Source organism: Rissa tridactyla, chromosome 3 (assembly GCF_028500815.1).
Source record: "Rissa tridactyla isolate bRisTri1 chromosome 3, bRisTri1.patW.cur.20221130, whole genome shotgun sequence".
NCBI classification, from domain to species: domain Eukaryota; kingdom Metazoa; phylum Chordata; class Aves; order Charadriiformes; family Laridae; genus Rissa; species Rissa tridactyla.
The window spans coordinates 45626633-45644217 of NC_071468.1; the positions used below are offsets into that span (position 1 = coordinate 45626633).

At 42.3% G+C, this 17585-nt stretch overlaps 1 protein-coding gene across 1 annotated transcript; it reads right to left on the reverse strand.

Moving 5' to 3' along the window:
• Positions 1-3675: 3675 nt before the first annotated feature.
• Positions 3676-16738, reverse strand: NTPCR (nucleoside-triphosphatase, cancer-related). The gene is made up of 5 exons (XM_054196780.1): positions 16614-16738; positions 13913-14075; positions 12714-12810; positions 9721-9930; positions 3676-4970 (listed from the first exon to the last, which is right to left on the reverse strand). The coding sequence occupies exons 1-5, from the start codon at positions 16645-16647 to the stop codon at positions 4902-4904; spliced, it is 573 nt and encodes a 190-aa protein (XP_054052755.1). The 5' UTR covers positions 16648-16738; the 3' UTR covers positions 3676-4901.
• Positions 16739-17585: the final 847 nt, after the last annotated feature.

Genomic DNA, 17585 nt, shown 5'->3' on the forward strand with positions numbered 1-17585 from the left:
CTTTTGCTGCACAGGGTGGCTGCCAGAAAAGGCATGTCTTATCGCCTTTGTTGAGGCACAGGGCACACGCTCCACAGCAGGAGTCAAAGTACAATTCAAAAATTAGTTCCTTTCCGTAGCCACATCTTACACAGTTTTTATTTTGCCTTAAAGTTGTTACTGCAGCATAGTGGGCTGAAAAAACTTGAGCGACCATTCACATTTATAAAGACAAAAAATTAAATCAAAGATGACAGCACAAACTCTCCCATGTTACATTTCTCCATAATTTTGCAGATAGGCTGTTGTTATTAATAAGGCTACTGCTATGTGCAGTGTTTTTAAATATGGGCCAATCCTACAGAATAATCAGACACAATGGTTAGAAATGAAACGTGGAACTAGATATGAGCTTGTATTGATTAAATACATCTTAGACCTCTCCCCCATGGTTGCATGAGGTAGAGATAGATCCGATTACTCTGTACGCGACAGAAGACACATTTAAGGCTCTGATGCACACAAAGCTAGCAAATAGGTACCTAACCTTTACACAAGGCCTAATTTCAGCAGTAAGCTGCTCAGAACAGCTCTGCGTATCACCAAAGGCACCCAAGTCCATAGGAATATTACTCTCAGCACCAGTGCCTACAGATACACAAAGACTTTAGCCATACTTTTTTTCCTGAAAGACCTAATCAGCTCGATACGTAACCTTACACGTGAGGTGCTTCAGAGATGCAAGATGGAGGTATCTATCTGTGACACCTTGGGAACCCCACTAGCTGGGCTCTGAATGAAAAGCAGACCCAACTTTCACTGCCTGTAAGGCAGCTGTGGCACTGATGATAGGTTTCACAGTGCATAATGCCATTGTTAAAACTTGGCCCTGAAGTTGCTCAGGCTGAACAGTTTGCCTACATTACATGTCTGATCTGTTACCACAGCTGTGATGCAGGAAGGATGGCCACCGCCAACACATATGTACCTTTTATATGCAGTTCCACTTGGTGTCAGTTTTGAAGATTCAGGTGCTGTGCTTCAATTTTTCCAGAGCTGCAGAGGCCACTTACTCAGCAGGAGCTGAAGGCAGAAGCCTGCCCGATGCTCGTTCAGCCACCCCAGAACCTTCTTGCTTCTACAACCTGAGAGCAGTGACATTCCTGTCTCGCTAGCAGGCTGAACACATCCTTTGAGGAAATCAAGCGCTCAATCCACAAGAGCATTTGGTACATAACATTCTTTCACATAGATGTCAGAAGGGATGAAGGGATCTGCTCCACCAGCTTAACCCCAGATCATAATCACCATTGCTGAAAAGAAACATCAGGAGTGATTTTATCCACACTGGCTCAGCGGGGCTCTCACAACCAGAGAGGAACACATATAGTACAGCAGGCTACAGGAAGGAGCATAATGAGTATATGGTAAAACAAGCATAAACACAGTACTTCAGCCCTTGCATTAAATGTGGGATACTTAAACCCCCTCCCATATTGTTTTCCTAAACTTTCACTAATAGGCTCTTGTTTACATCATGCAGTAAAAGCCAGGTGCTACACTCCTAAGGGTGAAACGTGGTCCAAAAATCTGGTAAAAAGACTTAGTAACATTTTACCGAAGCCACTCACAGGCTGCTGAACTGCTCACATCCACCAGGTACGCTGGCAAGCCCCCAGTCTGGCCCTCAGCCCAGCTGTTTCCCACCACAGCAAGTGAGTAGGAAACAGTGATGGGTGCCACGTACAAAGGTTGTTTCCGTTCATCCCAAAATATAAATGCTGGAGGTCCTGCTGTTCTCTCCATTTTGAAGTGTCATCCAACCAACTTCTATTGGTAGGAACCGGAGTTCTCACTGAAAAGTCTCACCTCATTCCCAGAGACAGAAAATCTTGGCATTCGTTGCATTTAAGACAAATGTTAACAAAAAGGACTTACCAGCGTGAGTCTTTTTCCCCTCAACAAGATGGCCAGATATTCTCAATATCTGTGAATGACATTCTGAAACTATTAAGTTCTTAGGAGTCTCTGCGATGTCATTCACAGCTTTTTTTAAAAGCTATTTATTAGAATAAAGCAAGAAATGTCATCTGCATTTGGCTCCAACCTACAAACTGACCGCTCTGCTCTTGCTGGGGAATTTAAGTTAAAGATTAGCTGAATTTTGTGCAGCTCATTTTAGAAGATTAGAATTACCAGTGAAATTCTCCAGCATGTAATAATCATCTTCTTATCAACGCGTATTTAACAACTACCCAATTATTGCCATATTTAGATTACTCCCTGGGTTGGTAGCTGGTATTTAATTACAAAGTTTCACTGGTGCTTCTACATCCTTAAATCTGCAAGACAGACATATTACTTATAATTAACTTTGCAGTAGGTCCTGTGTTAAAGATTCACCTCTCTCTTTCTGCCTTCTCGGAGTTTTACAAGTCAAAAATTGTCTAATGCATGATAAATAATGCAGGCCCTGTTTATTCCATGCTGTGCGCAATTTTATGTTGGAATTACAAGCCTCCTTGCCAAAAACATCCTCAATTCTCAGGCTTTGAGAGAGTAATTGGTACCTCATATTCTCCCCTTTTTTGCACCAATTAAAACCTGCAGGTGCACTAATGTTGTCATCTGGAATCTTGCTGGTACATCAGGTTATTTTCACCAAATGTGTGCTATTAGTAAAATCGGCCCATCAGGGGATTTGTGAATGCTCTGTTTGTTGTTACAGTGCTCTCAAGGCCTTCCAAATATTTTACTAGTGCAAGAACAGAAAATACTTTTTACCTCTAAAGTAAACACAGGGTGTCATAAAACCTAAGTTCAGTTGGAAATACTACTTTCTCACTCGATGTATATTTCAAACAGGTGAATCACTTCTGCAGGACTGTCTCAGATTTAAAGGCCAGACATTCCTGTTAAGGTCATCTAGGATCTTCTGCTGAACACAGATCACACAGTTTCTCTTTATTTCTCTTGGAAAGCACTCTGTAGCTCAGAGAGAAGATGGGCTTAAAAAAAGAACAACAACAAATTAAAGACTCTCACCAATCTTGAGATAGGTAGCAGAAAGCAAGAGCTACTGATGTCAGTAGCAAAAATGCCCTTTGATTTAAAAGGGCTGATACTTCACTCGCAGTTCCAGTGAAGGAAAAATACACCTCCATTTTGGAACTTTTTCCAATGACTAGCTACCCTCACTACCAAAGGTCTTCCTTGCACCATGAGACAATGGCTTCAAAGTACGATAAGCACACTGGTCAAAAGTTTCCCAAACTTGTTGTTATGATTCTTTTTTTTTCCAGTCTATTAAATGATGGGACTACGGTAGGTATCATGGTGTTACATGCAGGGCAATATATATACTCTTATGAAGAACAACCACCACTTAAAGGGATGAAACTCCCAACAATACTGGCTGAATTTGGAAAACCGAACTCTGCCATCACTCCCCACCCCAGACTCTACAGAGAGGTGTCAAATATCTCTATTTTATTTAGCTTTAAAGGTCAGTCCTCATTTAAGACAACTGCAGAATGGTAGTGTAATGGGAAGTCAGGGTACAAGGCCATGGCACCTTTTAACTGCCTGCTGTTTCCAGGGCACCTGGAAAAATGCCTCTCCCCATGCAGCTCCCTACAGCTTTGCGTGTCTGTTTCACAGAAATAGATAACAATAAATACAACAGATATTTGAAAATGCTTTTAAATAGCTTGCTCATATTAATAGTTGTTGAACTGAACAGAAAAAAGTTAAGAAACAACTGAATTCTTAACAACTTTTCACAGCCAGAGATGACTATAAATCACACAATGAACAAGTGTGCACCTGGGAAGGAATTCTGTTTTCACAACATGCAAAACTGATTAAGTGATAGCACTTCTCCTGAACACATTTGCACACCTCATAGGGAAACACGTTGTCTAATGCTCTCAAACACTTCTTATTTCACCATTAACCATGTAAAGAATTGAGTAAGAAAAAAAACCCAACCAAACAAAAAGTATCACTAAACATAACAGATTGTAAAACCCATACAGACAAATGCAGTATTAAGTTGATCCTGACTTAATAACCCTGCACAAAAAACACAAGTCAAGATTTGACTGAACTTCATGGACTTGGAGATTTATATATATAATTTTTTAAGGGGGTGCGAGGCAGGATTGCCATCAGAAAGTTGAAAATAAACCCAAAATGCAGCCCCGTTATCAACATGTCTGGGCCACTTAAGAGAGGTTAGAGTTGGTTATCTTTCTTCCTGAAGCGGAATTCTGTAAACGTCACTTGGGACTACAGGAAATTTCCTTGAAATTCTAGATAACCCCTTCTTGTACTGCAACTGGAGAGAAGGGTGTCTGGGGGTAGGGACAGAGCATCTGCGTATTCCTTCTACCTCACGAATGGTCAGCACCCACACTGAAACACACTTGGGCACACCTAAGCTGGGTCACCAACAAAGGTGTTTCTACATAAACCAGGCAGAGCGCATAGACATTTTGGGCAGGGTTCTGCTCTGTTACAGCAGGGCTAACTTCCAGATACTGAATTGCTTTCTAGGCAGAACAGTCCACACCGCACTCTGAAAGATGAAGATCTCCAACAGATTTGACAGTTAATTGCTTTTACGTGGTATAACTAGGATCCGAGTAGACCACCTAACTTTCAAATACCCAGATTAGAACTGGATGTTAGCTATGCATCTGTTCATTTTTTTGAATGGATCAGCTTGTGAACTGAATATAAGAATCCTGCTATCTCATTTTCACATGTTAGAATATTACCAGCTTTACCTTGCTTACCCTGAAGGCTCCAGGAAAGCCTCCAGGGGATAAAGCAGGAAGGACAGACTCAAAAACATCCACAAAATGTTGTAATGTTTTGTTAAAATAAAAGCTTTACTGTTTACAGGCAAGAAAAGGTCTTCATTTTCTGCAAGATTCCACAGCTGCCAAGACGTCTTGCAAAATGCTGTTTCTGTTTTCCTTACTAACCTAGAGAAAGAGAAATTAAAACTGATGTAATTTGATGAATAACCTCTATATCAGTGTTTACTTCAAAACCAAACAAAGCAGAAATTCAAATGCATTTCTTTCTCAGTGGAGGAATGTTGAGTGTCAAACACCTGCCACCTTCTGCTACTGAGAACACAATAAGCTTACCCCACAAACCTGCATATGTAATTGAATATTCAGGGATCTTTTTGATCTAATTACCCAGGGTATTTTGCAGCATTATTCAGGGCTTGAATAACTAACAAGAATCACTTGAAGAACCAGTATGTACTTTTGTCATTACTAGAAATCCTTTTCAATTACCAAATATAACTTTCCTACTATAAAGTGGAGTTCTTAGGCCTTCAGTACTTCAAAGGGTTGTATTTATTAGGATGACAGACCAAGTCAAAAAACATCTGCAATGAAAAATATTAAAACAGGCTTAGCAGCACAACTCTGTATTCTGAGAAACCTTAGCACTGCAGGATAGAAACACCTTGGGGGGGGGGAAGACTACTTGAGAATGCTGGGGAGCTTTTATAGCACACTGAGGTATGCCTTTGGTTGACCGGTCCATGGAAATGTTGGGTTTTAAGATCAGTACATGTGAAAATCCATATAGCCCAGTGTCCTGTCTTTTGCTGGGCCCATCTGCATTGCAGCATGTAGAGATTACTGTAAACTGCCAAGCAAACGCCAGCACTTGCTAGTCAGCTCAGTTCCCAGGTGCAGAAAAGACAGAGCACAGGGAGGGGGGTGTTGGGGGAAGGAAGGGGGTTGTTAATTACTCCTTCTTGATAGACTGGATCCTGATAGAGAGCCCAGTGACCCACAGTGCCATGCATTACTAACTCAACCAAAACCCGGGGAGATGGCTGAGGTGGTGAAAGGGTTAACAAGCCATTGTGAAGTGTCAGCAAAAGCCTCATTTTAAACAGGCTAAGAAATTTTCCCCACTGTTCAGATCCCTGCAGAGCGGGCAGGAAGAAATCAGACAAAGACAGATGAGCCAAAAAAAAAGTAAGGGTGTTCATATTTTTAACAAAGTTTGAGAAATGCTGTTTGACAAGGAAGGACACAGTATGCATGGCATAAAACTCTCTACCAGCAAGCTTTCACTGCATTCCCTGTAGCTGCATTTAAGATCTGAGCGCAAGGGTTCGTATCCCTTCCAGTATGACAGTCAATAGCGAACAGGAGAAAGTATTATTATTATTTTTAAATAGGTGACAGTCCTACCTGAAGAATCCGGCCCTAGGAGCCTACTGCTGTTTAGTCACAGACATCCTATCCAAATACTGGAAACCAACACTGTAGAACCTAGAGATGGTGGTCTCACCTACACCACTTGAATTCAAGAGAGCAGATCAACACAGGACTGATGAAAAAGTGACATTAAAAAAAAAGGGGAGTGAAAGGGAAGATCTGCCTGAAAACAGTGCTGTTTATAGAGTATCATTCCAAGCCTATTATAAGATAAACAGAAAACCCCACAATAACAAAGAGGGCAAGACAACAAAGAATAGAATTGCTCTTCAGTAAAGCTATTGAGAGACCCCAAGGTAAACAAGGCACAGAGCATAGATCAGCCAAACTCTAAATCTCCCAGCAAGTGTCCTGATATCCTGACTTTCAAAGGACCTTCTGAACATTTAATAGCTCTTCCCACTGTCTCACAGCCAACAAAAACAATACTATATTTTATCTATGCCTTTTCCATACCTACATGCCAGAAGTCCAGTGAGAGCTGCAGAGAGAAAGTGCCAAGTGCTGGGAAATTTTCACAACTGTTTTACAAAGGCTGGTTGATAGATACAAGTCTCCTCTTAAGATCTGGAGACATTCTGTGCAGGCAGTTTTCCCAGAGAAAACAAATCCCCCAGTATCTGTACTGAATGTACAAACAGATGGGTAGATTTTTAAACAGGGAGTTGAAAATAACAGTAGATGCTGCTTATACTAAGCATTTAGGTAATTTGAAGGAAACTACCACCTAGAGTCCAAGCAGGCAACAGTAGAGGACAAAAGCTTTCTTCCCCTAACTGTTAATGTACTGTCAAGGAAATCCCTCCTGTACAGTTTGTTCAAATGGAACCATTTCTTCTTCTGATCCATTTAACTATTTATTTTCTTTCTTAAAAGGCATATGCAACCAAACTTCACTAATGGCTTTCATGAAAGCAAAATCAATAGATGGGAAAAAGGGAGAAAATGAGTATGTGCCAGCTGCTAAGGATAATCTGATCCTATTTATGACACTGTCTGCAAAACTACACAGATCCGGGCAGCGCAAAAAGAGCCTCTGTAGTTTCACTGGAAAGTTTTGTTCTCAGCAAAATGAAATTGGGCAAGAATGGAAAGAAATGTGTTAAATATCAGAGCTCCTATCGTGAAGTGCTCTAAACATAATAAATTAAACATTTGGGACCAAATCCTCAACTGCTTTTAGGGCATCTGGGCCCATTTACACACACTGAATATGCTTTCAAGACAGAACGGACTGTAAAACCCCAAACAGCTGTCTCTGTGCACTTAGTGTCCAACATCAGAACTGCCCTTGTGACACTAAGAGAAGGCTAAGAAAACTCTGCTGAGTAACGTGAACACAGCCTAACTCCGTATTAAGTGACAAAGCAGGCAGAACTTTTTTGGAAGGCAGCCACCTACTTCTGCACATTTCCAGGCACCATAAAAGTTAGTAAGAAATTACTGATCATGAACAATTTGGGCACTCCAGGTTCTCTCCATGCCACAGCCCTTGGAGAACATAGCTGGGGATCCAGTATTTACTTCAGACAGTAACACCTCTGACTCCCCACGGGCAGGTTCTGTTCTTACTCATGAACACGTTTTAACTAGCTGGGAAAGAGCATGTAGTGTGTCACTGAAGCAAGCGAGACAGATGCTCTCCTGCACAACACTTCAGCATAGCAGGTCTCTGCCACCTGGGAACTATTGCAGTCCGTCACACATTTCACACACGTGCTTTTGGCTAACGGATTCACCAGAGAACTCTGTGGTTAAACAAAGAAACCTGCACATCCTAATCTCAGCAGCACAAATAGGATGACTCATTTTTTTAGTGACTTTTTTTTTTAGCTAGAGAAACATTGCTCCATTGAAATTTACAGGAAGACTTTTGCTGGCTGTAGTCTAGTCAGTACTTAAGAGAAAGATGTATGGGCAGACTGATACAGCTAACAACGCAGGGCTGACTGGTACGTGCCCTCAGAACATCACCTGATAAAAAGAGACAGCGGAAGCCTCAAAAGCTTCCTTGAAAAGCCAAACGCTGTTTCCCAGCGCTCCATTTGCTCCTGAGAGGACCAAACGCACACTATTGCCTTGCCATGACTGCAGCCTAAGCACCGAATGACCATTACTTTCAGCAAGGCATTCTCCGTTCCCCCTTCCCCTGCCCTACCACTGTAAAGCAGGTCACACAAAATTCACATTCACGTGCATCCCTCTTCAGTAGCCTGACAACTAAGTCACATCAACTTGTCAGTGGGAAACCTGGGGTTTTATCTCTGAAAGGCGCGATAGAAGTTGAATGCTTATATGAGCAAAGGAATCTTCTCTCATCTTTGCTCCTAGGATTGCTTTAGTACTTAATTAAACTGGCATTTGATTTAAAAAACAGAAATTGAAGATGATGATGGGACTACCAAGTAAAAGAATCTGAGGAACTTTTTTGAGCACTGCATTTTTATTAATCCCACTTTGAAGAGGAAAAAAGAAGATGAAGGGTTTGCTTTCTCTGCAGTAATTAAGATCATTCAGTCTCAAGACAGTGCTTTTTCCTTCCTCGTTCACTTGGATGAAAACAAAGTAAGCATTCTCACTGCATGAGAATGCATCAGACGTGCATCTGATAAAGAACAGGCTGCAACAGTATGCTGCTCTACAGCGTATCACCCCTCTTAGTAAGCCAGGATGTGTAAGTCCCACTTACTGAATTTGTAATTTCTAGAGATGCACAGTTCAGTTTTGGATATACAGCTTTATTCTTTACTACAAATAGTACACACTGAGCTCAAAGGAGCGGGGGCTGCGTTTAGCTTGTTTCTGTGAAGCCTCCAGGACACAGAGATGTTAAGGAAACCTCACGCGCGTATTCCTATGAACAGGCTATGTTTTGATGTGGTAAGTTTTTGAGAACCTCCCTGTAACTGATCAGAAATGCACTTTGAGGCTCTAATATTCTGAGAATTATGTCTGTAAAAATAACATAATGAATTCCAAAATCGGTTCACTGACTCCAGAGAAAAGCACACTCCATTTACAAGTGTCTTTCTTCTAGAAATAATTTCTGCAAACTCCACTGCTGCCTTTTTTTTTCTGGAATATGATTACTGTTAATACTTCTGCAAGCCAGTCTGAAAAAAAAATAATTTAAATCTGACTGTACTATAAAAGATTTAACTCTTAGGAATAATGAATACTTATATGGCAATAATACTACAGCAAGAAAACCTTTTAAAACAACTATATCGTTACTTCTACAGCCCCTCACAAGCAAAGCCAGCTGTGTGAGACTGCTACAGTAACTGCCAACTGTGATTTTTTTTTTTTTTTAATAAGGTGAACACCTGCCCATTAAGAATAAAATGGAAACTAAAAAACTTATTTCATACAAGCTACCCACAGCTATCAATTGGTAGTAACAATTAGTTCTTTAACAGAGCCAAATACAAACCAGCAACCTAGAACAGAAGGCTCTTTAAGGATATTTAATGTTACTCACATTGAACACTTTAATATCTTTCCTACTTCTTATTTCTTCAACAAGATCCAGTGGCTTTCCCTTAGGTATAGGAATAGTTCCAAGTACCACGGTCCCTGAGCCAGTCAGCGTCTGACGAACAGCTTGAATAAAAGCCTGGCTGAAGAGTTCCATTTTGCCAATCTCATCTATGACGCAAATCTTTTTCTCTGCATCACTGCCATGATTTACCTGTGGAAAAGTGCATCAAGAGACTGTAAACAACACAGAACTTAGACCAAGCAACAGAAATAACTTCTACGGTAATAAAAGAAACACCCCCAAAAAAACTCAATTCAATTGTAATACTGGGGAAAATGGAAGAGTCAAAGCTGCTGCTAGTAACTGACAGACTTATAAATCTATCATTCTACCATTTGTATTCCAGCATGGAGTTTTGGAAAGATGAGAATATACATACAGCATAAATACCAACTACAATAGGAAATATTCTTAATATCAAATATCAACATATCATTTTCCTTCAAAGCAGAATTCTCACAATGGTCCCATATGAGCTATTTGACAATTAAGAACTGCACTTAGCTTACTAGCAGCTCTGAATCAATCTGAGGGACACCAATTTTTCAAAACTTCACCCTTCCCATCAAATTATACATTTAGAATAGATCAATATCCACACAAGACAAGTATTTAAAAAAAAAAAAAAAAAAAAGACTTGCACTAAATCTAGATTCCGAAGTTTGTCCTCTTGTAGCTGGGTTAAGGGAGGGTCAAAACCAGCATTTCTCTCAGAACAACTAGCTTTCTTCAAAGCTATCTGGATAACAACCAAGCCGTTTCCAAGCCTCTCTCACATAACAACAGTCATCTTCCATTTCTTTGTCGAGATATAGCTTATTCTATAGTCCCCCTGGATTGTAGGACAGGCACCATAATAAAGACTAACCACATTTGAGGTTTGCTTACTGTGACAAACAGTACCGTGCTGCAGATCGGTGTGAGCAGCAGGGAAGTCTAAGAGATAACAAGACGGAAAAGCAACTCAGAAAGCAGAGGAAGTAGTCAACAGAAAAGGAAGTGCACTGCCTATTCTCTCTTGGTAAAAGTAACAGAGAATTGCACTCCATTATTTACAGAAGTAAGAAGAAAATCAATTCAAGTCAAAACATCACTGTAGATCCATGAATATATACCAATACCAGACATATTATACAGAACCTAAAAAAAAAGAAGAAAAATTGAAATGTCTTCCCTTGTGAAGGCAAAGTATTTGCTTCTGGGAAAGTGGAAGAACTGTATAACGTGCATCCTAAAACCTTTTCAAGCTAAGTCCCTGCTGAGTAACCGTTTTATCTAAAATCCTTTCATAGATCAGTGAGCTAAAAAGCCAATACTAGTCACTAGGTCACACACTGAGAAACAGAGCATTTTGCTTTGAAAAAAATCCTCAGTCCTGCCTGGCAAAGTTTCCAGAACCAGAAAGATCATCCATTGTAGGATCTACCCCTGTTCTCACTGGAGTCAACGAGACTCAAGCCTTAAGAGCTGAAGCTGTCCTCAAAACTATATGGGCACATGGCCCTGCCGTGCTGCTCCCTGATTAAACCAGACCATACCTATGACTCTCCTGTTTCAGTTCTACGATCTTCCTCACTCTCCTCCTCTCCTATTTTGTGCCACCTACATGCATGACCACATTTCCACAAAACTGATTAGCAGGGCTTTCAATGAGAACAGCATCATGCACTGTCCAACCCTGCTAGCCCCTTTTCTTCTTCTCTTCACTCTTCTTTTCTTGCAGAAAAAGAAATAGCCTGAAAAATTCAACACTGCTAACACCCTTCTAGCACAATCTCTCCTGGACTTCACATTAATGCAGCAGTAAAAGGATTCCGAGTACAGTGCTGGCTTAATGAAGTCTTTTTTATTAAACAATCCTTCTATTTACTAACGTAGTAAATCAACTTACCATGCAATTAATCATAAAAAAATTGTCCCATTTTATTAGTATTTCCTTTCTCCCTTGCCCCCGTCTTTGCTTCCCTACTCAGACTTTAATGTTCCTTGACAAAAACAAGAATCAGATCCTCAATCTTGTTTTTGCTCCTTGTACCTCCTTGGTTTTTTTGTTCTTTCAAAGTTCATTAAGAAGTCCCGTCTTCCTTGGCCCCTCGAGCTTCGGCAGTGTAGAAAAATCACAATAGGATTTTTTTTTAGTAGTACAGCTCAGCAGCTGCTGCACACCATTTGTCATATATTATTGCCAAAATCAGATCTGTTCTGGTGTAATTTTGGAGAGGGGAAAGGTTGGAGCGAGAGAGAGGGAGGAGAAGGAAAAAGGGAGATAATCACCATATTGCTTGCACAGTTGTAACAAAATATTAGGAGAAGGATAGGAAAAAAAACTGTGAGGAAAGCGTTGTCACACCAGAGCACTCCTTGTGCAGCAGGCTAAATCCCAAATTATTAGACTGCTATTATCAGTTAAAACCTACCAGTCTCCAGGTACTTATACAGTGGTAATCAAAAATAACCACTAGATTCAAGAAACAAATGCTTCTTCTGGAAGAAGATGGGAATCAGAGCAACAGGGAATAAAAGGCTGTAAGTAAGAGGAGCAGCAGCAAAAGCTTTTTTCTTGGACTCACTGACCCCATCCAGTTCTGTGTGGTAAGACACTCTTACATTTTGTTTACTTTTCAATATACAAGACAGTGGCATAGGAAGGAACTTCCTATCTACTGTCTCTCAGGTCAAGGAGGGCCTGCTCATAGGACAATGTCACATCAAGAATGAGTGGGGATTGTGACTTCTCAAACACCACAGTAAGCACCAGAGAACAAACCAGATTTGCCCCTCCAGCTTCCTGATCTTAAAAGTCAATCAGAATCAGCAAAACCCAAGAAACAGGCCATTTATTCATACCAAAACCTACTGCTCTAGCACGGTCTTCCAATAACACTAATTATCATAAAGCATCCATTTTTCAGCAGCTTTCATAGAATACTCACATTTCTCAGCATAGGTAGAACCAACTGCTCAAATGAAACAAGGTCTACAACATACTGTCCAACTCGATATTCACGTCTTGAAGTAGAAGAATCAGAACTGAATTTGAAAAAGAGATATTTTAAATGCACAATTCCTTCGAAGTAATGAGTTTAGTGAGAATTCACTGCAGTCATTTCAAATGGATTTATGAGAAATTATCCTAATAAGTCAAATCCCCTTAATTCCTCTAACAAAATGAAAGAAACTCTGTAAACCATGCTTTAAGTCACATTGCAGATAGCATACTTTAAGATAATAAATATACCAGAAGCTACCTTCACAACTATGTGAGCTCAAATTTGAACACTGTATGGAAGGGTAATGGTATCCAAAAGCCAGCAGGTATATTTACACTGAAATCAAATTACATGCCTGCAGTTCAGATCTTTGAATTTGGTAATGTGACACTACAGACCGCATCACAGCAGTAGCCCAAATCTCAGTATGGGATGCAAAACCCTTAAACAACCTTAGAAAAACACTCCGTTTGCATGTGCTGCATCACACTATCTTAGGTGAACCTCCTTTATTAGCAGTATGCAAATTATTTAGTCTGAATGAGGTGCTAACATCACACTTGGATCTAGACTAAGGTTTGCACAAAGTGTGAAAAGCTAAGCCTAGTGAATCAGGAGAGACTGAGCCTCTCTGCACTTCAGAGCCCCCCCCCCCCCCCTCCTTAGCGGGGCTCTGAAACCCTCTTTTCCTTAAAATTCACATGTGGGTTTTGTGGGCCAGTCGGTGGCTCTTTAAAACAATGTTATATGCAATTTCCCTCTTATTTTCTACTTCTGTCCCCATAAATTAGCTGGTGGAAACAAAACCAACTTCCTACCTGCCTACAATAAGCTACTGACTGTATCCCTAAGAGACTCAGCCTCACAATAAAAGGCTCAGCAGTGCTTCCTCTCTATCTGGTGTAGAATAAGCAGCAAGAGAGAATACCCTTCTCTAGCACATTTTCAATATTTCACTATGCAATAGAGACACTGTCCACATACCCTATCAGCCAGGTCACGCAGTGTCATTCTCAAAGAACCCGACCATGAAAGCCATATGCGTGCTGGAAATCACCTTCTGGAGGAGCATTTAACATGATGACAGACTGGAGCAGAAGTAAAAAACAATAAGCCACTTACAGCTATTAAAACCTCAGTACCTGACTCTAGATAAAGGTCCTCGTTTTCCAGACAAAGTGACAACATCGAATCCTGTTCTCCTGCCACCTTCTCTAACTTCCTCTGTGTAAAATCCATCAATGGGAATGCCCGAGGATTTTAGAGCTTGAGTGACTTTCTGGATTAAAGTTGTCTTTCCAACCCCTAAAAATAAAGAGGAAATAAAAAGCACACAGGATTAATCATCTTCTCCACTATTATCCCATTTTAAACACCACAGTAATGATTCAGTTTAGCAGGAACATTGATTACTTTTAAAGTTTGCAAATTGGTTTTTTTTGGTAATTGCTAGGAAAGGAAAGAGCAAAAAAACCTTCTAAAGTTCATCTTGTACTGACACTGTAATGTTTTATTAGCCTTTAAGAAGTATGCCTACAGTGGAGTCACTACAGAATGGTAAAAACATCCCAGACTACCACAAAACCTGTTAGCTTACTGCATGGGCAGGCCACAAAGCTTGCCCCAAGGCAGGTAAATACAGCAGAGCCATACTGTTACACAACTGATAGCCAAGCTAGCTGGAAGACTGACTGATGAATCTCCCTTTCTGCTGCTGCTATTCACTACTTTTCAAGAACAGAGCTGAGTTCATCCCCGTGTTAGATCATAAGGTCAAAATTGACTGCTATTACCAGGAGCCTAACTGGCACAAGGGACATACTACATCCATTGATGTCCTAGAAATAGGAAGCACTCAGTGCCCTTGAGATGTCGGGTCCTACATGGCAAAAAGTATTTCCAACAACAAAAACACGCTTCTTATGGTAATTGAAGCAACAGAGGTTTTGACTAGATACAAGGAAAAGCTTTTTTCTTGTGAGGACAATCAAGCCCTGGAACAGGTTGCCTAGAGAAGCTGTACAGTCTTCACATCCTTTGAGGTTTTCAAGATCTGACGGGATAAATCCTTGAGCAACCTGGTCTGGCCTCACAGCTGACTCTTCTTTACACCCCCTGAAGTCCCTTCTCACATGAATTATCCTGTGGTCCTATAATCCTTTTTCTTACCCTAAAACAGATCCTTAAAACCCTCGCCACCTGATGTCTCCTAACACAGTCTGATGTAGTTTCTACAAGGTGAACACTGGCCATGTTTCAGACATCCTCTCAGTTCCCACAAAGGAGCTATTTCTTCTCCTTTGCCATTGTACAAGTACATCCCTTGACAATCTCCTTTTAAACTCAACTTTATTGCCTCTCACAAAATTTAGTGTTAACACTTCATTTTTAATCATTGTCAAAAAAAAAATCAGAAGATAGAAAATCTCCTGCAGAATAAATCCTTAAATTCCTGGAGACAAGGAATATAGACCAAATGTGAGATGCCTAAAGATGCCAACAGAAATAACTTCAACATGCACATACCAAATTCCTCCCTTAGATTTTAAGCAGATTTAGGAATTACTTTCTTAACAGTCAATATCAATGGCAAAATATTCTGTGGCTTCAAGGGCATCTAGTCAAACTATTAATCAAGCTTTTAAAAATTGAAGCCAAAGGGATTCCTGGCATTTGAACAACAATAAAATGTCAAATGTGGCACCATCAATATGTACCATCTTTGCTGGGCCTTGTCTCTATAAACGAATTTATACTAATTTGGCTAAGTAGATTTGCTATCTCTAATTTGGTTACCTTCATTCAGTAAACTGCCAAAGAAAGCTAAGTCAAACTCAAACTAAGTTTAAGAAAGCTTAAACTTATACATTTAGCTAATCAAAACAGCACACTCAGTTTCAGCTAAAAGAACGGAGACAAGGCCTAAGCAGGCTGAAGCTCTGCATCTTCTGGAAGGCTGCCTTTATTCAGTGGATGGAAAAACAGAATTAAGTGGGTGGAAGGTATTGCTATCTCAGCCTAGAGTAGCGTTTTAAATTAATTCCAGACAAGACAGGTATCTGCAAAAGGTTCCCCAAAAGGAGAGTTAGGCCCACTACTTTACTTCCAGACAGCGAAAGAAAGCTTTGCAATCATAATAACTGGTTTATTTCTTTATCAACCTTGTAGTTCAACCCTCATACTCTACACCACTTTACCTCCACAATAATCAGATTCCCCTACCATGATAAACTACTCCATCACTTCAGTCAAGGCCTGCCCATCTGGAATACCAATTATTACCTACAACCGAACATTACTTTGACTGGAAGTGCTAAATCACAACAATTAAGTTACAGAAAAGATGAGTGCTCAGAAATTACTAATGGCTGCAGTTTAACTGAAGCAGGATTAGTTGTCCAGGAGGTTTTTTTCCCTCCCAATATTGAACTTCAGGGCAGGGGCCAGCGACAAAGCAGTAGCACCTGGAAAAGGACATGACAGGGGACGGCGCAGAGAGCTAAAATGGACCTTCATTAGGAACAGGTGAATGAAGGCAGCAGCTCTGACCTCAACTGGCGACGCCCGGGGAGGGGAGCAGCTAGAGGCCTGCAGGCCGGCAGCCGGGGTCTCCTCGCAGGCAACTGCCGGGCCCGGCTGCAGCAGGAGGCGCTCCCAGGGCTCCCTCACGCCCGGGGCCGGTGCTGGGGACCGCCACCGGCTCCTTCCCCTGGCCCAAAGCGCTTTACAGCCCTGCCGGCCCCGCGCAGGGCGGCTGGCTAGGCCATCCCGGGCTGGGCCGGGCCCCGGCGGCGGCGCCGCCTCCCCTCGCCCTGCTCCCCAGGCTCCTCCTGCCCCCATTACCTGGGGGTCCCGTGAGGAAAACGTGCTTGGACATGGCGGGGATCCGTGCTCCGCCCTCTCCCCCCACGACGCGGCCCGGCTGGCGGGAGCGCCGCGCTGCGCCCCCCGCCTCGCTCCGCCCCTGCCCCGGCGGCCCGGCCCCGCCCCGCCTTGCCCTGCCCCCGCCTCCTGCCCGCGAGGGAGCGCGGGGCTTTGCCGCCGCTGCTTCGCCCCTCATAGCGGCGCCCCGGGAGGTGCCCGCCCCGAGGCCCTGCCCCGACGGTGCCTGACATGGCGGCTTTCGCGGTGTCGCGTCGCGGCGACCGACGCGCCATTGGAATCGGCCGGTCCCGGGAGTGTGCCGGGTGGTGGGAGCTGAGGGGAGCCCGGCCTCTCCCGTGGAAACCCCTGGGCGGGGATGACTCCAAAGCCGCCCCGGGCAGGCGGTGTCGGGCGGCGGACCGGGATCTTCCCGCCCCTGCGGCCAGAGGCCTCGGGCCGTGGCCGCCGGGGGACGGGGCCTTCGTGACCTGTGGCCGGCCCGGGATGGACCGGGGCCGTGGTATTTCCCAGAAGATGGACTTTATTTAAGGTTAGGGGAGAGGGAAGAAAACCAGTTTCCTAAATGTGGGTCAGCATTTTCTTTATCCAGTCAGCTTGACCTGTTTTAATTTCTGAATATGCTAAGAAAGCTCTCCCTAGAGCTTTTTACCTGTTTTCGGTAAACAGTGTGCTCCAGGTTGCAGCAAGCCAGTCAAAAGACAAACAGGTTGTCCAATACCTCGCTGCAGACAGCAAATATAACTAGGGGCTTAATATATAAACATGGGGTTGTTACAAATCTGAGTGAATTGGGTCACAAATGGAAAGGTTTGGCAGGTTTAGCAAAGACAGTGACAGACATCTGTCTGCATCCCAACACGCCTTACGCATGCGGCCTCCTTATTGGTTTAGACTTGGGCAACGGAGAGCTGTAAGAGAGCAGGGAAAGGG

What these genes read in the sequence shown, in the direction of transcription:
- NTPCR (XM_054196780.1), bottom strand. Translation starts at nt 16,647, where the DNA reads ATGTCCAAGCACGTTTTCCTCACGGGACCCCCAG. An exon ending in TTCTACCTATGCTGAGAAAT is followed by an intron (nt 9,931 to 12,713) that starts GTGAGTATTCTA and finishes ACTTTTCCACAG; the next exon opens with GTAAATCATGGCAGTGATGC. An exon ending in AAGATATTAAAGTGTTCAAT is followed by an intron (nt 4,971 to 9,720) that starts GTGAGTAACATT and finishes CTCTTTCTCTAG; the next exon opens with GTTAGTAAGGAAAACAGAAA.